General features: G+C 40.4%; 2 protein-coding genes and 1 long non-coding RNA gene across 30 annotated transcripts in view; 1 reads left to right on the top strand and 2 right to left on the bottom strand.

The window, feature by feature from the left end:
* Positions 1-647: 647 nt before the first annotated feature.
* LOC123757731 (uncharacterized) lies at positions 648-2,130 on the bottom strand. The gene is made up of 2 exons (XR_011229094.1): positions 1,971-2,130; positions 648-1,450 (listed from the first exon to the last, which is right to left on the bottom strand). It is a non-coding gene; the product is annotated as an uncharacterized lncRNA (long non-coding RNA).
* Positions 2,131-3,074: 944 nt separating this feature from the next.
* On the bottom strand, positions 3,075-20,933 carry LOC138366300 (inner centromere protein-like). The gene is made up of 3 exons (XM_069327326.1): positions 20,924-20,933; positions 20,066-20,133; positions 3,075-3,734 (listed from the first exon to the last, which is right to left on the bottom strand). The coding sequence occupies exons 1-3, from the start codon at positions 20,931-20,933 to the stop codon at positions 3,075-3,077; spliced, it is 738 nt and encodes a 245-aa protein (XP_069183427.1).
* LOC123757622 (CLIP-associating protein 1) overlaps positions 15,014-22,414 on the top strand; it is a 714,204-nt gene continuing 706,803 nt past the window's right edge. For 26 of the 28 annotated variants that reach the window (XM_069326979.1, XM_069326971.1, XM_069326973.1 and 23 more), the window contains exon 1: positions 15,026-15,160. The gene's annotated coding sequence lies outside the window, so the exon portion shown is untranslated. Of the gene's footprint in view, positions 15,399-22,414 lie in introns of all 28 variants that reach the window. The other 2 variants (XM_069326976.1, XM_069326985.1) reach the window with 2 other exon arrangements.

The following is a 22,414-nucleotide window of genomic DNA, read 5'->3' as shown; positions in this document are numbered from 1 at the left end:
CAGCCACGTTATTGTAACTCTTCGTCTACACAAGGAATCTTTAAATGCGTTTAGGGAGTACGGCACTTACGACCATAGAGCATCTCTCGAGATATTCCAAGAGACTCGTTAGGAAGACTAAAATACACACAGGTCTAGTTGCTTATCCCAATCCTTTTCTGTGCTGATGCAAAGTTTTCTTAAGTGATTTGAGAGCGATGACTACGTTCTAGAGATCCCTGTGAAGCAGGATAAGGGCTAGACAATATCTGTGCGATGTTGAACTCTTAAGGGTTTTCTTAAACAAGTCACTGGTGAAGTTTGTGCCACAATCGCTCTGGATCTCTTTTGGAAATCCTGACCGTGTGAAGATTTTCAAGGAGACGCTTAACAACTGTAGCAGCCGCAATGTTCTTGACGGGAACTGCTATTGGGAACCCTAGGGTAGGACACACGATTGTAGTAACGTAGAGGTTGCCGGAGCTGGTACGGGGTAGAAGCCCGACGCAATCTACCAAGAGTTTGCTGAACGGCTCTAAAGGCACAGGAACAGCAGCGAGTGGTGCTTTGGGTATCTGAACGTTGAGCTTCCTTGCCATATGACATGTATGCCCGGTGTTCACGAAGGTCCTCACGTAGAGCCATATCTGGCCAATAATAATCCTGCGGCAAGGCATATGTTTTATTGATGCCATAATGGGACCACAAACCAAATCAATGATATCCTTAGGCAAGGATGTAGGAACTAACAACTGATCAACATTAGCCCAATCATCATTCTCTAACTTACTAGGTCTCAGTCTGCGATATAGAATTTGATGACTATTCAAAAAATAACCAGGGATGGACTCAGTCTTAGTTGGAGCCTAAAAGAACAAGGGAGGTAATGATATGTCGGCTTTCTGTAACTTACAGAACTCCAACAGGTTTAGATTCCGTGGGAGGCCTTGCAGATCTTCAGGGACAGCTTGAGCCATGTGTCGTGGTTGAGCAGCTTGTGCACGAGTAGTCACTAAAATTGGTCGGGAGATGTCCCGTTTCGTTGGTCATCATGGCATTCATCGTCATCGATTGCCATGGTTTTGTTGATGCTCTGCAACATGCTGCATTACAGTGTCTTCTGTAGAAGAGTCACATACCTGGGGTTTGCTACACATCACGAGGTTCGTGGAATCTTTTTGTTCAGCAAAGTCGTTGCCCAGGAAAAGTTGAATTCCTGGCATGGGGAAAGGTTTCTCCCCCGATGGAGACTTTTCCTTCTCTACGTACGAGAGAACAATCCAGGTGGACTCTCGCGGATGGGTATGGAGTGGTTGTAGAGAGATTAGCGAGGTTCCTCCTGTGTAGGTAACTAGGTGCAGCAGTTTTGGAGAGCAGCCGTGGCCCTCAAGATGTTCACTTCGACCTTTCCCTCAGAATCTCCACTGTTGGTAGTGTTTGAATCGAACTGTATAACTTACATCACCGAGCCCTAAAAATAAAAAAAAAATAAAAACTTGTGCCAGGTAAGTCCACTACGGGCTCACCATAGCCCGTAGTACTTTGAACTTTTTTCGAGTAGCTGAACCTATAACAAAATATAGGTAAAGTTTTATCATGGATACTTTTATATTTCTCAAACACGTGGGTACCTTATATGTAGTTATATATATAAATTACAGAAAACTACATTATATATACACACACCGAGACAACAAAGTTGTGTTACTCGTCAGTCATAATGGTTTTCTTCCGAACCATTTACTTCTCTTTACTACTAGGAAACAGCAGAGCACTGTTCTTTAGACCCTCAGCCAACTACACCGACACGACGATGTGTGCGTAAAAATAAATATATATTAATATTATTTATATATTTATATAATATATATATATATATATATATATATATATATATATATATATATATATATATATATATATAAACATGCGAACCGCTAACGTCTGTAGAACTTTTTCTACCTTATCAGGTGGCTCAATATTATTATTACCCTGATGTCGACGGTAGATTTCTAACACTCCCTACGGCGTTGACAGTCCCCATCTTCCACTGGTCGTATTTCAGAAGAGTGGGGATCACCTCGTCGCAATTTCGCCATACAGCTGGTCACACACACAACTAAGCCATGTCGACAGGGTGGGAGAGTGTAGAGTACTGCATTGCGCATGTTCCGAACTGCACTCATTGCCTCGCCCGGTGATTCTGATTGGCCATCAGAATTCCCGCCACAAGGACGAGCCACGCCGTGCTGGTCGTTAACAACCTGCATGGTTGTTAACCTCGTTCCCTCTGAAACATTGAGTAAGAAAGCATTACTCTTAAGTACCACTACTTATACTCCGATGCGACGCAATAACACGATAAAAGAAACTTCTCGTAACAGTAGAGACAGTTCCAGGATACAGGTGTCTGTGGAATAAAGAAAGATCAGAAGCTGGAAAATGAGTATGCATAACAGGCTTAGGAGGTGGTGGTTTAGGCTTATGTGATTCGTTGCTAGTTTTACAATGAGGGTTGGTACACTTTTCAATCGTGTGCCCATAAAGCTTGCAATGCCTACAATAGAGTACGTAGTTCATATCGGCAGAACTCATTTTAGCAGAGCTGGACCAAGATAGTTCACTGGAATACGATTCAGGGGATCTGTGAATTAAACTATACGTGTCAGCCAACTGCGCACATTTATTAAGGTTGGTCCCTCCTTTGTCTGAAAGATAAAGACGCATGAGGTTTGACATACGACGAAGGAACTCTTCCATGAGGATGGGGTTGAGCAGGTCTGCAAAGATGGTGATCTGTGCTGACTCCAGCCACTTCATTAAATATCTTAGTCTTGTTCTCTGCAAACTCTACATAGGTGGTGGCACTGGATTTAATATAATCTCTAAAACGACGTCTGTAGCTCTCAGCTGACAAAAGATAGTCATCAAGCACTGCTTGTTTCAGTACATGATAGTCAGTCTCGGTGGTAAGAGAACTGAGGGTCAAGGCAGCTCTACCTGTCAAATGGGATCGGAGGAGTGTCGACCATTGAGCTTGAGGCCAGTTGAGTTGGTTAGCTAAAGCCTCAAATGAAGTAAAAAATGCATCCACCTCAGTTTCTACTAAAGGTGGTATCAATTTTATAGTGAGACACACTAAAACGAACCGGGAGTTCTTCCTGGCGCTGAGTGACGCGGGCAGTTTGAAGGTCAAGTTCCTGTTGTCGAAACTGTAGTATTGCAGAATGTTTCTCTCGTTCCAACTGGAGAGCGACGGCAGCTTTCTCTCGCCCCAAAGGTAGAGACATGGCGGCTACTTGTTCTTTTAGTTGAAGTCTTTCTCGTTCATGTTCACGTTGGAGGGCAGCTTGTTCTTTCTCGCGTTCACGTTGGAGGGCAGCTTGTTCTTTCTCACGTTCCCGTTGGAGGGCAGCTTGTTCTTTCTCGCGTTCACGTTGGAGGGCAGCTTGTTCTTTCTCGCGTTCCCGTTGGAGGGCAGCTTGTTCTTTCTCACGTTCACGTTGGAGGGCAGCTTGTTCTTTCTCGCGTTCCCGTTGGAGGGCAGCTTGTTCTTTCTCACGTTCCCGTTGGAGGGCAGCTTGTTCTTTCTCACGTTCACGTTGGATGGCCGCTTGTTCTTTCTCACGTTCACGTTGGAGGGCAGCTTGTTCTTTCTCACGTTCACGTTGGAGGGCAGCTTGTTCTTTCTCACGTTCACGTTGGAGGGCAGCTTGTTCTTTCTCACGTTCACGTTGGAGGGCAGCTTGTTCTTTCTCACGTTCACATTGGAGGACAGCTTATTCACGCTGACGTTGAAGTTCCATGCGGGCTAATTCGATCTTGAGCTTCTTCAAATTCAAATTCAAATTATTTATTCAGGAAAAGTACATACGTAGTTGATTTACAAACATAAAGTTGGATTTATAGATAGAGCTTGTACCTACAATTCCTAAAGCCACTAATACACATAGCGTTTCTGGCAAGGTGTGGGGGGGGGGAACTTAGACTAAAACTTAATAGTAATTGGGATTAGGTAAAAATTGTATTGAAATAAAGGAATAAAAAAGGGGGGCGGGGAAAACATGGCAGAAATCAGCAATTGTACAAGTTGGAGAACAAGCGGCATTGTTAAAAAAGCAAGACATGGGTTGGCACTTAAGGGGTAAGGTAGATTACATGGAGTTAATTAGGTAGTACTTGGTTTTACTCAATTCAATTCAATATTTATTCAGGTAAAGTACATACATACAAGGTGAGATACAAAAGTTGATGGATTTATAAATAGAGCTAGTACATACAATGCCTAAAGCCACTATTACGCAAAACGTTTCGGGCAGGAAAAACACTAAAAGTCTAAAATTTAAAACTAATTGAGATTAAAGCATAAATTGTGTTGAGAAAAAATAAGCAAAAAATTAAAAAAGGGGGGGGGGAAACATGGTAGAAAAAAAAGCAAAAATACAATTTGGTCAACAAACAGCATTGTTTCAAGTAGTAAACATGGTTGACATTTAGGGGTGAGGTTGGTTACAGGGAGTTAATTAGGTAGCACTTAGTTTTTATCTTAAACTGGTTGGGAGAGGTACAGTCTTTAACATAATTGGGAAGGTCATTCCACATTCGAGGTCCCTTGATTTGCAAATTTGCCGATGATACGAAAATCGGTAGGGAAATTAATTCGGAGGAGGACTCACTATCACTTCAAGTTGATCTAGATAGGGTTTTGAAATGGTCAAAGGGTTGGCAGATGCAGTTTAATGCTGATAAATGTAAAATTCTGAGGTTAGGTAATGATGATAGAGTTACAAGATACGAGCTAGATGGTGTTGTGATTGCGAAGTCGGATTGCGAAAGGGATCTGGGAGTTATGATTAGTAAGAATTTAAAACAAAAGGATCAATGCATAAATGTTCGTAATAAGGCAAATCGGACACTTGGATTTATTAATCGCAGCGTTAGTAACAAGACACCTGGTGTGGTTCTCAAGCTATATCTTGCTCCGGTTAGACCCCATTTAGATTATGCAGTTCAGTTTTGGTCGCCATATTATAGAATGGATATAAATTCACTTGAACGTGTCCAGCGTAGGATCTTCTTGAGGTTATCTTGAGATGATTTCGGGGCTTTAGTGTCCCCGCGGCCCGGTCCTCGACCAGGCCTCCACCCCCAGGAAGCAGCCCGTGACAGCTGACTAACTCCCAGGTACCTATTTACTGCTAGGTAACAGGGGCATTCAGGGTGAAAGAAACTTTGCCCATTTGTTTCTGCCTCGTGCGGGAATCGAACCCGCGCCACAGAATTACGAGTCCTGCGCGCTATCCACCAGGCTACGAGGCCCCCGAGAACTGTCTTAGGCCCCCGAGAACTTAGTCTTAGGATGACTAAGTTAATTCCCCAAATTAGAAATCTTTCATATGAAGAAAGATTAACAAAGCTTAAGTTGCATTCACTGGAAAGGCGAAGAGTTAGGGGTGACATGATAGAGGTTTACAAGTGGATGAATGGACATAACCGGGGGGATATTAATAGGGTATTAAAAGTATCAACACAGGACAGAACACGAAACAATGGGTATAAATTGGATAAGTTTAAATTTAGGAAAGACTTGGGTAAATACTGGTTCAGTAACAGGGTTGTTGATTTGTGGAACCAATTGCCGCGTAACATTGTGGAGGTGGGGTCCCTCGATTGTTTCAAGCACGGGTTGGACAAGTATATGAGTGGGATTGGGTGGTTATAGAATAGGAGCTGCCTCGTATGGGCCAATAGGCCTTCTGCAGTTACCTTTGTTCTTATGTTCTTATGTTTGATTTGTAAAACATTTCTAGTTTGACTAAGTTGTACTCTTGGAATATCAAATAGGTATTTGTTTCTGGTGTGGTGCTCATGGGATCTGTTACAACCTTCTAGGAAGCTGTTAAGGTTAGGACTGACATTACAGTTCAGCGTTAAATATATATATAATGCACATGAGAGGATGTGCAGTGACTTAATATCTAACATATTCAGAGATTTGAGTAAGGGTACCGAGTGATGTCTGGGGCCAGAGTTAGATATTGTCCTAATAGCAGCTTTGTGTTGAGTAACTAGAGGACGTAAATGATTTTGGGTAGTAGAACCCCAAGCACAAGTACCATAGTTGAGATAAGGATAGATGAGAGAATAATAGAGTGTCACCAGGGCAGGGCGAGGTACATAATATCTGATCTTAGAAAGAATGCCCACAGTTTTTGAAACTTTTTTTTATATATTTAGAATGTATCCCTGGAAATTCAGCTTGCGGTCAATGAGAACGCTAAGGAATTTGCAATCTTTGGATGGATGAAAGGTCAATCAATGGATGAAAAGAACCTATTGAATTCAACAGCAGTATCAGAGGCTGAAAGCAAACCATCGTTATTGGACAGGAATTTTTTTTTGTTTTGAGATATATACAAGAGTTGTTACATTCTTGTACAGCCACTAGTACGCATAGCGTTTCGGGCAGGTCCCTATCGGACACTTGGATTTATTAATCGCAGCGTTAGTAACAAGACACCTGGTGTGGTTCTCAAGCTATATCTTGCTCTAGTTAGGCCCCATTTAGATTATGCAGTTCAGTTTTGGTCGCCATATTATAGAATGGATATAAATTCACTTGAACGTGTCCAGCGTAGGATGACTAAGTTAATTCCCCAAATTAGAAATCTTTCATATGAAGAAAGATTAACAAAGCTTAAGTTGCATTCACTGGAAAGGCGAAGAGTTAGGGGCGACATGATAGAGGTTTACAAGTGGGTGAATGGACATAACAAGGGGGATATTAATAGGGTATTAAAAGTATCAACACAGGACAGAACACGAAACAATGGGTATAAATTGGATAAGTTTAGATTTAGGAAAGACTTGGGTAAATACTGGTTCAGTAACAGGGTTGTAGATTTGTGGAACCAATTGCCGCGTAACGTGGTGGAGGTGGGGTCCCTCGATTGTTTCAAGCGCGGGTTGGACAAGTATATGAGTGGGATTGGGTGGTTATAGAATAGGAGCTGCCTCGTATGGGCCAATAGGCCTTCTGCAGTTACCTTTGTTCTTATGTTCTTATGTTCTTATGTCCCTGGAATACGATCCCCGCCGCGAAGAATCGTTTTTACAACCAAGTACCCATTTTACTGTTGAGTTAAACAGAGGCTACAGTTAAGGATTTGCGCCCAGTAAATCCTCCCCGGCCAGGATACGAACCCATGACAAAGTGCTCGCGGAACGCCAGGCGAGTGTCTTACCATTAAATCACGGAGACTGGTAAATTGTTTTTAATTATTGTCTTTTTTTTATTTAAAATCTGTTTTTATCCCAATATTTGTGAAATAGTGCTCCATGTTTTCTTAATGTTGCCCTTTATTTGTGTAAATTTATTTTCGTAGTATTTAATTTTGGTTCTCCTAATTATTTTAGATAGCACTGACGAGTAATTCTTTGAAAATTCTTTGGAGACGATTCCTAACCTATATTTCTTCTCAAGGTCATATTTTTAATTAATAGATTTAAGTATCCCCTTTGTAAGCCATGGATTGTTTAGCCTTTTAGTTGTGACTTGTTTCGTTAGCATAGGACAGTGGGTGTTATAGAGGCTGAGAGTTTTTTTCAGCTGGACGGGGCTTCTTGACTGCTAGTACAGTTTTATCGGCAATTTAATGTTGTTCCTGCATGTCTGAAGTGATAAGATCGTTATCTGCCAAATAATAGAGAATCATATTATGGAGTTCGGTTTTGTTGGCTCCATAGTGGGGTGAGAAATGATACTCGGTGATAAGTGTCATTAACTCTACTTTGGTGGCCCGAATGAGGTTGCTAACTTCCTCCTCTGGGTTGGACCGGAAGGCTGATAAGCAGATCCTTAAGTATACACCATTTGGTCACCACTTGGTCCGGGAGACATCTCCCGTCACGCAGGGTGCAGTTGCGCCTCCACAGATCTCCAGTATCATCTTTTGATACTGGTAATGGCTCGAAAGGGCCACCACTTACGGGCTATTCATGCCCGTGCCACCTCTTGGGTGGCTTAATCTTCATCAATCAATCATCAATCTTAAGTATAAAGACAAGATAATAATGCGACTGTTCTTCTGTAAGTGAACCAATATGTGAGGTTAATAGACTGACAAAGATGGCATGATAGGACTGGCAACTCGTAACTATCCTGTGTGGTATTGTTATAATTACAAGATAAAATACGTATGAGATTTATTGATTAAATTAATGTGAAGTCGTAGACTGTGAAACAAATAAATGTTTCGGGGTAGTACAAAAGAATGTTGGGATGTCTATACCCGGTACTTTATGAATGACGAGAATAAGGGCAACCAATGCCAGTACTTAAAATAACTCTTTCAGTGCCTGAGCCTAACCTAACTTAATCTAACTTTGTCTAAGGTGCTGTCTCTGCCTTACCTTTTACCTAATGTTCTCTCATTCATATAATTTCCTAAATAATCCATCAAGTCTCCATGCACTTATGCAAGCATCTACCTCAGTTTCATTGTAAAATTTTACTCTTAAATCTAATCTTACCCTATTCCAATTATATTTTAAATTTATTTGTATTGATCTATATCATTTATTGAAATCAATTATTGATCTCATTTTTGTTCTTTTAATTAAATTCATACTAATTATAAGTTAAAACTAAGCTTAATAAAAAATTTTATCTTTAAGATTATTTTACTTTACAATTATCATTTGTCAATTTTTTTTATACATTCATCTTGACAGTCTCTACTGATTTTTTGTTCTCTCCACCAAACTTGTGTATCCTCCATGGCTATCTAGTGACCTTAATTCTACCTCTAATTGTTTCAATTCTTTTGTTTACTTGCATTTATTGTTGTGTTTTGCCATAATTATTCTCTAATTTAGCAGACTTAATACTTTGTAAGCTCTTATTGTATTGTTATATTATTATATTGTTGTGTTTTGCTATAATTACTTTCTATTTTACAGCAGATTTGCTTTCATCTGTTCCTGTAACTGCTCATCTTATTGTATCGTGACATTCTTATCTATATTGATATATATTATCTATCTATTGTTACTTACAGTGTACCTGAGAGCACTTGTAAGCAATCTACCTCATTTTTCATTTTTGCTCAATTTGTTTTTGTATTGCTTAGTCTTGTTTATATTTTTGTTTTGTATATCTATATCTTGTGTTTTGTATAGTCCATGTTTATATGTTTTTTCTTTAATCTCATTTATTACCTAGGTTGCCTAGCGTAGCCATACTCCCTTACTCCATTGTACCCCTGTAAGCCCCTTTTGTGTTTGTTTGGTACAGTATTGTGTACATTTTTTTTTCCCTATTTTATAGCTTATTTCTACTATATCTCTTTATGTATGTACCTTACCTAAATAAAGATTATTATTATTATTATGATTATGATTATAGGTGACCTACTGAAAATTAGGTAATTAGTTACAGAGTTATAATTCTGTGTGCTCTGGAAAAGAACCGTAAACTCCCTACCTGGGTAATTAATCACAGACTTTGAACGAAAGCTTTGGGGTGCGGAGTGTCAACACTGTGACGAGAACTGCTGTACGTCTCCCAAACGTACAGTGAAGTCCGCGAAAGGAACGAAAGTCCAATACGTCCTCCCAAGTTCGTACTGCAAAGTTGAACATAATAGTCCGGAGACAGACCCAAGTACCAGAGTACCTGAGGGGGTGATCTGTCACCCCCTACGTTAATTACATTACATTAATTCTAATGGTGACTGTACAACTTTATACACTGTGCTGAGGATCTTCTGCCACACGCCCTAGGCACGTCGAGTGAGGGAAGACACATGAGACCCACATGAGCAACACAAGATGTCTGACGTTCCATGCCACCAGCAGGTGCTTATATAGACAGGTGGTGATGTCAGGCCGGCGAGTAGCGGGGTCTGGAATGGTCAGCCGGCAGAATAAGAATTATATCAGTCTCCGTGGTGTAGTGGTAAGACACTCGCCTGGCGTTCCGCGAGCGCTATGTCATGGGTTCGTATCCTGGCCGGGGAGGATTTACTGGGCGCAATTCCTTAACTGTAGCCTCTGTTTAACGCAACAGTAAAATGTGTACTTGGATGAAAAAACGATTCTTCGCGGCAGGGGATCGTATTCCAGGGACCGTAGGATTAAGGACTTGCCCGAAACGCTACGCGTACTAGTGGCTGTACAAGAATGTAACAACTCTTGTATATATCTCAAAAAAAAAAAAAAAAAAAAAAAAAAAAAAAAAAAAAAAAAAAAAAAAAAAAAAGAATCGTTAGCTGGTGGTGAATAATGAGCCGGCAAACCTCAGGCGGGCGGCTCTCGTGGAATGGCAGGGGAGGGGGGGGAACCGGCGGTCAAAACGTTTCGGTACGTATTGCTGGTGGTTCTTGAGGTTGACGGGACGTAGTATAGCATGCTGGTGGTGAAGACGGTAGGAAAAGGCAGAATCTACTGCTTATGCAGGAGAATAACGTAACACAAATTCTCTGAAAAGAAATGCCGCAAATGCTTAGTTATAATAAGAAGCTCGTAGTAATATACTCTGCCATCTAATATGTGTAGCTTACCGAGTATTACTGTGTTTATCAAGTCTTGTGCATAGTTCAAATGTTTATCTTGGTTAGGTGCTGCTCTACACCATGTTTTTAATATTTTAACACCAGTTTTGTTGCAGTGTCAATAAAATAAATATATTTTATAGTGTTTTAGTGGCTTTAGGCATTGTATGTACTCGCTCTATCCATAAATCCAATATTATGTTTGTAACTCATCTTCTATGTATGTACTTTTACCTGAATAAACATTTTGAATTTTGAATATGTTTAATATTATCGACTTTTTATTATTTATCCTTGTGAGGGGTTATCGTAGGGGTCCCAGCACACTGGGGTGCCCAGGGGCCCCAGCACACTGGGGTGCCCAGGGGTCCCAGCACACTGGGGTGCCCAGGGGCCCCAGCACACTGGGGTGCCCAGGGGCCCCAGCACACTGGGGTGCCCAGGGGTCCCAGCACACTGGGGTGCCCAGGGGTCCCAGCACACTGGGGTGCCCAGGGGTCCCAGCACACTGGGGTGCCCAGGGGTCCCAGCACACTGGGGTGCCCAGGGGTCCCAGCACACTGGGGTGCCCAGGGGTCCCAGCACACTGGGGTGCCCAGGGGTCCCAGCACACTGGGGTGCCCAGGGGTCCCAGCACACTGGGGTGCCCAGGGGTCCCAGCACACTGGGGTGCCCAGGGGCCCCAGCACACAGCCACATCAGGAGGAAAACAGCAGTGAAGGAACAAGTGATGAAGCTGCGAACAGCGGAGAACAGATACACAGAGAATGACAAGGAGGTGTGTGAAGAACTCAACAAGAGATTCCAGGAGGTCTTCACAATAGAACAAGGAGAAGCCCCTGCACTAAATGAGGAGGCGGCAATCCAAGCAACCTTGGAGGAATTTGACCTCACCAGTGATGAGGTCAAAAGGTGTCTGCTGGAGCTGGATGTGACAAAGGCTGTTGGGCCTGACAGAATCTCACCATGGATACTAAAGGAAGGTGCAGAAGCACTAAGTGTGCCACTCTCTATGGTGTATAACAGGTCACAGGATTCAGGAGACTTACCAGAAAGTTGGAAGACAGCTAACGTGGTCCCAATATACAAAAAGGGTGACAGGCAAGAGGCACTGAATTACAGGCCAGTTTCCTTAACTTGTATACCATGCAAGGTGCTGGCGAAGATCGTGAGGAAAAGGCTCGTAGAGCATCTGGAGGGAAATAACTTTGTAACGCACCACCAACATGGGTTCAGGGATGGTAAATCGTGCCTCACAGGTTTAATAGAATTTTATGACCAGGCAACAAAAATTAGGCAGGAAAGAGAAGGGTGGGCCGACTGCATTTTCCTGGATTGCCAAAAAGCCTTTGATACAGTACCCCATAAAAGGCTGTTAAAAAAGTTGGAGCAACAGGCAGGAGTAAAAGGGAAGGTGCTCCAGTGGATAAGGGAGTACTTAAGCAACATGAAACAGCGAGTAACGGTGAGGGGGGAGACATCAGAGTGGCGAGATGTCACCAGCGGAGTCTCACAGGGCTCAGTACTTGGACCCATCCTGTTTCTAATATATGTGAACGATCTTCCGGAGGGTATAGACTCATTCCTCTCAATGTTTGCTGATGATGCAAAAATTATGAGAAGAATCAAGACGGATGAAGATAGACAGAGACTACAGGATGACCTGGATAAACTGGAGGAATGGTCTAGAAAATGGCTGCTAAAGTTCAACTCGGGAAAGTGTAAGGTGATGAAATTAGGCGAAGGGAGCAGGAGGCTGAGCACAAGGTATCATCTGGGAGGTGAAATCCTGCAAGAGTCAAATAGAGAGAAAGACCTGGGGGTTGATATCACACCGAACCTGTCCCCAGAGGCCCACATCAAAAGAATATCATCAGCGGCATATGCTAGACTGGCCAACATAAGAACTGTCTTTAGAAACTTGTGTAAGGAATCTTTCAGAACCCTGTATACCACTTATGTAAGACCAATCCTGGAGTATGCAGCTCCAGCCTGTAGTCCATACCTAGTTAAACACAAGACAAAGTTAGAGAAGATTCAGCGGTATGCCACCAGGCTCGTCCCGGAACTGAGAGGATTGAGCTACGAGGAAAGGCTAAAGGAGCTGAACCTCACATCCCTGGAAAACAGAAGAGTAAGGGGAGACATGATAACCACCTACAAAATTCTCAGGGGAATTGACAGGGTGGACAAAGACAAACTCTTCAGCACGGGTGGGACACGAACAAGGGGACACAGGTGGAAACTTAGTACCCAGATGAGCCACAGAGACGTTAGAAAGAATTTTTTCAGTGTCAGAGTAGTTAATAAATGGAATGCACTAGGAAGTGATGTGGTGGAGGCTGACTCCATACACAGTTTCAAATGTAGATATGATAGAGCCCAGTAGGCTCAGGAACCTGTACACCTGTTGATTAACAGTTGAGAGGCGGGAGCAAAGAGCCAAAGCTCAACCCCCGCAAGCACAATTAGGTGAGTACTGGGGTGCCCAGGGGCCCCAGCACACTGGGGTGCCCTGGGGTCCATAATGCTGTTAATACGGCCTGGATCAAGTTCAAGTATGTTTATTGAAACAAGAAAAAAATACATCTCAAAGGGATAGAGTAGCTTAAGCTATTTCTACCCCCCTCTACTTTAAGTCCCTCAAGGGGCACACAAATTCAGTGAGTACAAATACACAAATCACAATACAAGAATCCCATTTAACATTGCAGGTTAATATAGTAAGCACAGCCTATACGTGTTACACTCTTGGGCAAAATTCTTGTAGCTCCTAAGTATTTTGTCTATCATACCATTATCACACAACCATACAATTTGATGTGGTACAATACGTATTTCCTTATTTCTATTGTTATCAATACGTTGATACTCTAATACATAATGTTCTAAGGTGGGGGCGTGCGGTATAATTCACATTAATTTACGTAAATTTACATAATTTACACTCCTTATCTTTTTTACTGACATCAACACCGTATTGACAGATATATGTGTATCCTAAGCTTAAGCTCATGTTAATTGAATCCTTCCAAGTAGACTTTCCTCTACCATAGGTGAAGGACGAATTTGTATTTATTATTGAATAATTCTTAAGTGTGTTACTACTGTCCACCATTGCCATCCTCTTTATCATTTCTTCACCCTTTTGATTCTTGTTTTTATTTGTTTCACGGTTATCTTACATACAACATCAACAAGAGTTTTGTCCGTGGCTCTCTTCGCTATCTCATCAACTGCCTCATTCAACAGTATTCCCACATGTGAAGGGATCCACATGAATCTTACTTTATACCCAGTTTTTTCTAATTTCTTAACATTCTCTCTACACTCTATCACAATATTCTGGAAAACTGGGCGTCTGCTATTTAAAGATTAACGCTCCTCTACTATCAATAAAGAAGCAGGCATTTTTACCACATTTGACTACTTCCTGTAATCCTGCTAATACACCTTGGAGTCCAGCCTGCGTTGAAGAGACATTGTCAGTTAAGCGGCGTCCAATAACAGTATCTACAGTGCCGATGTCAGTGTACTCCCTGATCAAGACTCCACATCCTGCCTTCCCATCCCTAGCTACGGACGGCCTGCTGGCCCCCTGGAGCTTGCGTTAAAAACACAAAAACATATTTTTACCTGAGGGTCACTAACACTAGTGGTCTCGACGAGGACAGGAAGCTGGCGGCTTTTGAAAGGTCCCCCGATTTGCCTTAATGATCTTTTTCCAGTTGGATTTAAACATTAAAAGTTTTGGCATTTACGACTTCGGCGCGTAAGCGGTTCCTTCATTGCAGCTTTATTGAGATGATCAAAATATAAATCAGCATTAATATGACGAAATGTTTATAAAATATATTCTTATACAATTGAATATGATTAATTTACTCTACTTTTAAAAGCTTTTCAAGTTTTAATGCTTATTGATAACAGAGAATTATACAGCAGTGCATTGTGTACTATTTCTGAGTGGGCGGGAAATGTAAATTTCCTGTTACAAAACGATGATAATTTTTGCCTGTGAATTCCATTTTTCTTGATAATAGGAGCGCCATACGATCATTTTTCTTTTAGATTATATTTAAAACGTAGCTCTTGTCTAGTTAATATTAAACTTAAATTTATCATAGCCGCTGCAGATGCATCTTGCAGATTCTGACGTCAGAGTTTGGTCCGACACTATATGGTTAGTGAACATCACACTGGAACTAAATTCCTTTAAAAATATATATAAGTAAAATCCAATCCGACTTTGATCATTCTGTGTTGGTTCAGGGCCGCAAAAGGAGCTCTGTTTAAAGCGATAAATTATATTGCTTGCATGTTTATATTTTAGTTTTAATATAAATTGCATTTTTTCAATAAATCCCAATCAATCTTAGCAATTGAGGCCATGAAGCCAAGAAAATCTGCACCGTTTTAGGAACCGTAACGATCGTAAGTTGTTTCTGGGAGCGCCATCTATGAGCGGCGCCGAGCAACACAGGTGTTGGTCAGTCAAACTGGGTTCAGTTTATTTTTGTTATGGCGGAGACCGTTTATGGAGTTGAACAAATGCTCGCAAAAGTGCTGTTATAGACATGATTCCCTAGTGGAAGAAGATGAAATTGTTATAGAAAACGTTTTATTAGGTAAGGTTTTAATGTGCGTGGAAAGATGTGGTGTTAACGAGCGCTAAACGCAGAAAACATTGATGTTGATGAGTCAACGAGGGATGGGCAGACGATGTTGGAAACTGTCTTGAAACTCCTGTTGTAGTTTATACCTCGCAGATCCTGGGCCTCTTATTTTGTGTAATTGGTTTTAATATATCATTGTTCGTAGCCAAGTTGTGAAGATGAACATGATGTATTAGTGCCGGAAAATTGTGTAAGTTGGTGAAAAAGTTTGGGGTTTGGAGTGAAAGTGGGAGGCGGGCGGAGCAGGGCTTGACAGGCAGAAATAAACCCACTACACAATGCTTCTAAATGTATTTGGTTATATCCTTGTTAATACTGGAACGTTCGCAAATATATCACGCCTTCGAATAATAGTAATTTTTGTTAATTTAGTGTAAACCAAGTGCCTGATACTTAATGATATATTTTCCTGTTGCACTATTGCCACTAGCATGACATTATTCGTTATTAATAATGCAATGAGCAAAGTCTGTCCATTGACGATTGTTTCTGTGAAGTGTTTTGGTGTGTTGTGATGGTAGCCAGAACCCGCCACCCACCCGTGCTCTGACCCGCAGGAGTGCCTCCTGCTGTATGTCTGTAGCATATCTGAGTAGGGAATGTGCTTGTCAAGCTTTCGTTGCTTCAATGTTTAAAATTCAAATTCAAATTATTTAGCTTATGAGTTACAGTAAATTAGAAGGCTTTGTATTTTGGGGGCAAAGCAACAGTTAACTGTGCCAGGTAAACCTTCGTTTTCCATCAGACATTTAAAATGAATTACAGTACTAAAATACTAAAATAAGAATAGTATAAATGGTTTCTGCAAAAATATGGACATAGGCTACTTAGATACTATGCAGTATGCAAGACAGGTACCAGTAATGATGCTGGGAGTTGTAATGTGATGAGGAAAGTAGTCCTATTTTACATAATTTATGATCTCTTATGGTTTGCAGCTCATGTTAGAAATATGTTGTATATATGTAAGTTTAAATCAGCATCACGGTTTGGATCTTATTGACACTTTCGCGCTTTGGGCGAGCGAGTGTCACACCACCCCAAGGTGGTCTGGGCACTCACCCCTGTGAGTACCCGCTAATACTGAAATATGTATACTCTTTCACTGTGGTCATCTCAGTTTCCGTCCTAGGTGTTTGATTTTCGTATCAGTGTGTTCGCAATAGAATTCCTTACAGGAGTACTGTATATGCATATAATGTCCCAAACCGCAGCGTGCCCCACCCACAGCCAAGTTGAATGCATGTCATGCAGTACCAGTGAGTGAAGACCATTGGCCCACCCACTACACCCCCATATCCTGCTCATAAAAGTTTAGTATTTATTCCTGTTGATAACATGAAATTTTGTGTTAGTGCTGATTTTGGTATCCAATTGTTCCCAATAGAATGCTCTAAAGCAATATATGCATACAAGGGCAAATGGCAGAACAACATTACCAATACGATAACATAAAATATAACCCACAATATAAAATATATAAAAAAGACAAACTTTTTGTACAGTACTTAGAATAAATACATTGATGTTTATAGATACCTGCTTGATGGGGTTCTGGGAGTTCTTCTACTCAAGCCCAGCCTGAGGCCAGGCTTGACTTGTGAGTGTTTGGTCCACTTGGCTGTTGCTTGGAGCGGCCCGCAGGCCCACGTACCCACCACAGCCCGGTTGGTCCGGAACTTCTTTTAGAAAGCAGTCTAGTTTTCTCTTGAAGATGTCCACGGTTGTTCCGGCAATATTAATATATCATGACATGAGTTGAGCATTAGGTTTTATCCACTCAACCTGTTCCAGGAAAAAGTTTCCTGAAGATTTTCAACCCATGTTTTATATGTAGAGTGGATGGTGGACAAGCATTACTGCTTATCTGCCCAGTATTGTTTCTTGAGATGATATTTGCTGTAGCATGGTGTGGCACACAGTGCCACATCACACGACTTGCACTTATACCTGGTGTCTCTCCTGTTACCAGACATTTTGCAAACACAACACTTCAGACGCTTCTGTATCTTTACTATTGAATGACAAAATCCTGTTCAGACGTTCTCGATTATCTACAAGACGGGTTTTTTTCCTAGCAGAAGCATCACTAGGGATAGTATTACTCTCGTCTTCTGAGTTAGATGATAACATAAGAACAAAGGTAAATGCAGAAGGCCTATTGGCCCATACGAAGCAGCTCCTATCTATAACTACTCAATCTCACTCATATACATGTCCAACCCCCGCTTGAAACAATCGAGGGACCCCACCTCCACCACGTTACGCGGTAATTTGTTCCACAAATCAACAACCCTGTTACCGAACCAGTATTTACCCAAGTCTTTCCTAAATTTTTCCTAAATGTTGATGAATGATGATGTAAGTACATTTGAAATGGGAAGACGTTGGTGCTAATTTTGAAACCAGTCCCTTCAAAATTGAATAAAAACCAGATTTTTTGCAAATATTTTAATTGTGGAGGCCGAAATGCGTCTTGCGCGTAGATTCGTATCCTAAATTGTGGATGCCTCGAGGCGTCTAGCGAGTGCAAACGTGTTAAGTAATATCAGAATTTGTTCCATCTTGAGGTTATCTGCAGATGATTTCAGGGCTTAGTGTCCCTGCGGCCCGGTCCTCAACCAGGCCTCCTTTGTTACACACCCCAGGAAGCAGCCCATAGCAGCTGTCTAACTCTCAGGTATCTATTTACTGGTAGGTAACAGGTGCAATAAGGGTGAAAGGAACTGTGCCCATTTGTTTCCGCCTCCACTGGGGATCGAACCCGGAATCTCAGGACTACGAATCTGAAGCGCTGTCCACTCAGCTGTCAGGCCCTTGCTAGATCCATTGCTAGGTCTTTGGCCTAAATTTGATCACAGGCCTAGCTATCAAGAATTTAATTTGTTTTTGCACCCGAAATAAACCAATTATCAATTCATTGCTCAACTGGTTACTTAAGGGCTACAAATATAAATAAGAATTTTTGTAATACAGTAGCTTTATAAATCTGATTCATATTTACGTTGATTATATTCGATCACAACTAAGACTAATCCTAGGGCTAAAGGCTTTGTCCACTGCTGTGTAATTGAGATCAAAATAGTTTTCATCTGAGGCAAAAAATGGTGACATAAACTTCATGCTTCCCTAAACCTAACCAAACCTAATTTACCCTAGAAAACAAGAGTTTAACAATCCCTGGTATTGTCACATTGTTCCCAATGTATTTATCTAGTGTATTAGTCGTACTCTACTGTTCTCATGTAAAAAAAAGTTTGTTTCAATCAAACATATCCCTTCAAGTGCAGTAATCCTCATACATTAGTCCTGGGGGTAATGCAGTTATCATTCTACATAAATTTTAGTTATTATGGTTACAATACATTTATATGTATGGGATATAGTTAACATAGACCCATGGAAAATTCTATCTTTTTAATTATATACTGTAAACAAGGTTATCTTGTACCACCAGCAAGACAATTATTGTTAACTCAAAATTTGTTGCTTTCTGCCATTGTTTGAATCTATATCTGGACAACATTACAGAATAGCAGCAAAGAAGTGGGTTGTAAGATACTTTTTTTGAGCCGTGCTAAGAACAGATTTACATTCAATATAGGTGTAAATATTATGGTAGAGGCCTGTATATCATACTCATTCACTGTTGTTTATGTAAATCAAGTTATTCCACACATTATGTAAATAAAGTGAAGCAGCACATACTGTATATAAATCCCATAATGCAGTCGTCACAGCTTGTTGGCTCACTTGGCTTGTCAGTAAACTTATTGCCACAGTCTGTAGACTAAATTACAGTACCTACAATTGTGCACTCCTATGATATGCACAAAACCTGCTTGATGGGGTTCTGGAGTAGTTTTACTCTCCAATTCTGGATGTCATGTCAGTCCGACATCACAGACCTGTTATTGTCTCACAGTGGGTGTTGATCTCCCCGCCGTTTATCTGAGGCCAGGCTTGACTTTGTGAGAGCTTGGTCCACCAGGCTTTGTCTTGAAGCGGCCCGAAGGCTCTAATACCCACCACAGCCCGGTTGGTTCGGCCTTTCATTAAGAAAACAATCTAGTTTTCTCTTGATGTCCACTGTTGTTCCCGCAATATTTATTATGCTCGCTAGGAGAATGTTGAACAGCAGTGGACCTCTAATGTTTATACAGTACTGTATTCTCTGATTGTGCCTATGGCACCCCTGCTCTTCACTGGTTCTATTCTGCATTTTCTTCCATATCGTTCACTCCAGTATGTTGTTATTTTACTGTGTAGATTTGGTACTTGGCCCTCCAGTATTTTCCATGTGTATATTATTTGATATCTCTCTTGTCTCCTTTCTAGTGAGTACATTTGGAGAGCTTTGAGATGATCCCAATAATTTAGATGCTTTGTCGTGTCTATGCGTGCCATTTGCGATCTCTATTCCCTCTATTTCTGCAATATCTCCTGCTCTGAAGGGGAAAGTGAGTACCGAGCAGTACTCAAGATGGGACAGAACAAGTGATTTGAATAGTACAACCATTGTGAGGGAATCCCTGGATTTGAAAGATCTTGTAATCCATCCTATCATTTTTCTGGCTGATGCAATATTTGCTTGGTTATGCTCCCTAAACTTTAGGTCATCGGACATTATTATTCCCAAATCCTTGACATACTGCTTTCCTACTATGGGCAGATTTGATTGTTTTGTACCCTGTATCATGTTTAAGGTTCTCATTTTTACTGAACCTGAGTACCTGGAATTTATCACTGTTAAACATCATGTTGATTCCTGGTTGATGGGGTTCTGGGAGTTCTTCTACTCCCCAAGCCCGGCCCGAGGCTGTTATTTTCTGCTGCCCAAGTCGAAAACTTTATTACTGTAATATCTGCTTGCAGTTTTTCAATGTCTTCAGCAGCGGTAATTTTCATGGTGATTTTTGTGTCATCTGCAAAGGATGACACAAAGCTGTGACTTGTATTTTTGTCTATATCTGATATGAGAATAAGGAAAAGCAGTGGTGCAAGGACTGTACCTTGAGGTACAGAGTTTTTTACTGCACTTGGGCTCAATTTTATTTGATTGACTGTTACACTGTTTTCTGTTCGATAGGAAATTGAGTATCCAGTGTCCTACTCTACCAGTTAATCCCATTGGCCTCATTTTGTGTGCTATCACTCCATGGTCACATTTGTCGAATGCCTTTGCAAAGTCTGTGTATACAACATCTGCATTTTACTTTTTTTCTAAAGCTCCTGTGATTTTGTCATAGTGGTTGAATAACTGTAACAGACAGGATCTTCCCGCTCTAAATCCATGTTGTCCTGGGTTGTGTATCTCATTATTTTCCATAAAAGATAATTTTCCACAAAACAAAAAAATACATTTGTGTATAATAATAATGATTGTGTACAGGGGACAGGCAGCCAGTGAATATATACATGTTTGGCTTATATTGAGTTCCCCTCCAGAGTCGAATTAGTGACCCCTTCCCAGGATGCAACCCCACAATAAGCTGACTAACTCCTGGGGTACCTATTTACTGCTAAGTGAACAGGTACATTAGGTGATAGGAAACACACCCAACCATTTCTGTATCCCGGAATTTGAACCCAGAATTCCCGATTGAGAGTCGGGAATGAACTCGACTGTATAACTACTTGCATTTTCCTTAATTTTTTAAAGCAAATGTGTCTTTTATTATATATTTAATTCTCTTAGCTCACAGACTGAGGTACCTTCGATCATAGTCACACTTTAGGGATTAATTTATTCTAAAATAACTTTTCACAACCTAATATATGCCTAGCAAATCTTTATATTCTAACCTTATTTTGCATGAACTGTGATAATAAAAGGAAAACTTTTGTACAAAGTGCTGTAGCCCTATTTTATATCACTACCTCAATACCAGTACAGTACAGTATATCCTTTTTGGAGATTTAATGTATGATAATAAGTGTGCCTCAATACCTAAAAAATTAAATTGGAAACAGTAGTAATATTTTTATACAAATAAAAATACTGTACAATATTTATACACATCCTATAGTAAAATATACATATTTATACAAGTACTATTATAAAATACTGTATACAAGTAGTACATGTTTATTCAAATACTATAGTAAAATATACATATTTATACAAATACTATAGTAAAATAAACATATTAGTACAGTACTGTAATACTAGTGTTCATCTTCGCTTTCCTATAAATAAATGTACTTAATGTACATCCATCTATTGAATCGATTGCATAAGTTTTAGTAGAAATGGTGTTCTTTAAATTAATAGTAAATGTTCTTAGATGATTACTTAAGTCAGTCGACATTTTCCACTAGAAATTTGAGAATTGGATTCTGCTTAAATCTCTAATTACTGAGATTTTTACAGTTCAATGGCTAACATTTATGATGTAATAAAAGAATAAACCTTGTTATTATCTCCTACACTTCTCGCCTGCTTATAGCTGACAACCTTCAGGTGGGCAGAAAAATATCTAAATTATTTCTTACTAATTTTGTTAAAATGCATTCCGTGATCACGGGAAATGTAATAAAAATAAATTTCTTTTGCCATGGTGGAGTTGGGAAAGCTCATGTCACAAGTCACGATTCTTTTATGAGACTATCATCATTAAATAATTGCAGATAGTTATTTCATCATAATTAAGTGGTGCTTTAGGCACATGCTGGATGCAGTGCTGTGAGCTGCTGCTGCATGTGGTTCTTATGGTCCCCTCTGTTACTACTGAGGAACTCGTACACAGAAGGGGTGCCCACCTAGTTTTGTTCCAAGATGGTCTCTGTTTCCTGGAGGTTTGAGGAAGTAGATGAGAGTACCATGTACCCATGGGACATCTTATGCAGTACTGTACTTTAAAGTGACCCCATCCATGTTGCGCAGTTTGCGGATAATTAGCATGATCAATTCCAGCCATGTCAGGCAATGGAAGAGTTATGCATATAAAGTTAATAATGAGAACAGTTTTGAAGTATGGAGTATAACTGCAACCAAAAGCATTTAACCAAAATATTTAGTTTTAGATTCATTTTTATATTTACATTTTTTATAAGAAAAAGAAAAATTAAAAAACAAGGGATGACTCCAAATTCTGTATATCCCAGGAAATACTGTACAGTATATGGATCTCTGTTTTTCAGAATTTTTCCACTTCCATATTTTAAACTGATCTGAAAATCATACTTATTGTTTGGTATCAAATA

This window comes from Procambarus clarkii, chromosome 19 (assembly GCF_040958095.1).
Source record: "Procambarus clarkii isolate CNS0578487 chromosome 19, FALCON_Pclarkii_2.0, whole genome shotgun sequence".
In the NCBI taxonomy this organism is placed as follows: domain Eukaryota; kingdom Metazoa; phylum Arthropoda; class Malacostraca; order Decapoda; family Cambaridae; genus Procambarus; species Procambarus clarkii.
The sequence above is the reverse complement of the archived record's forward strand: the minus strand, read 5'-3'. Positions and strand labels throughout refer to the sequence as shown.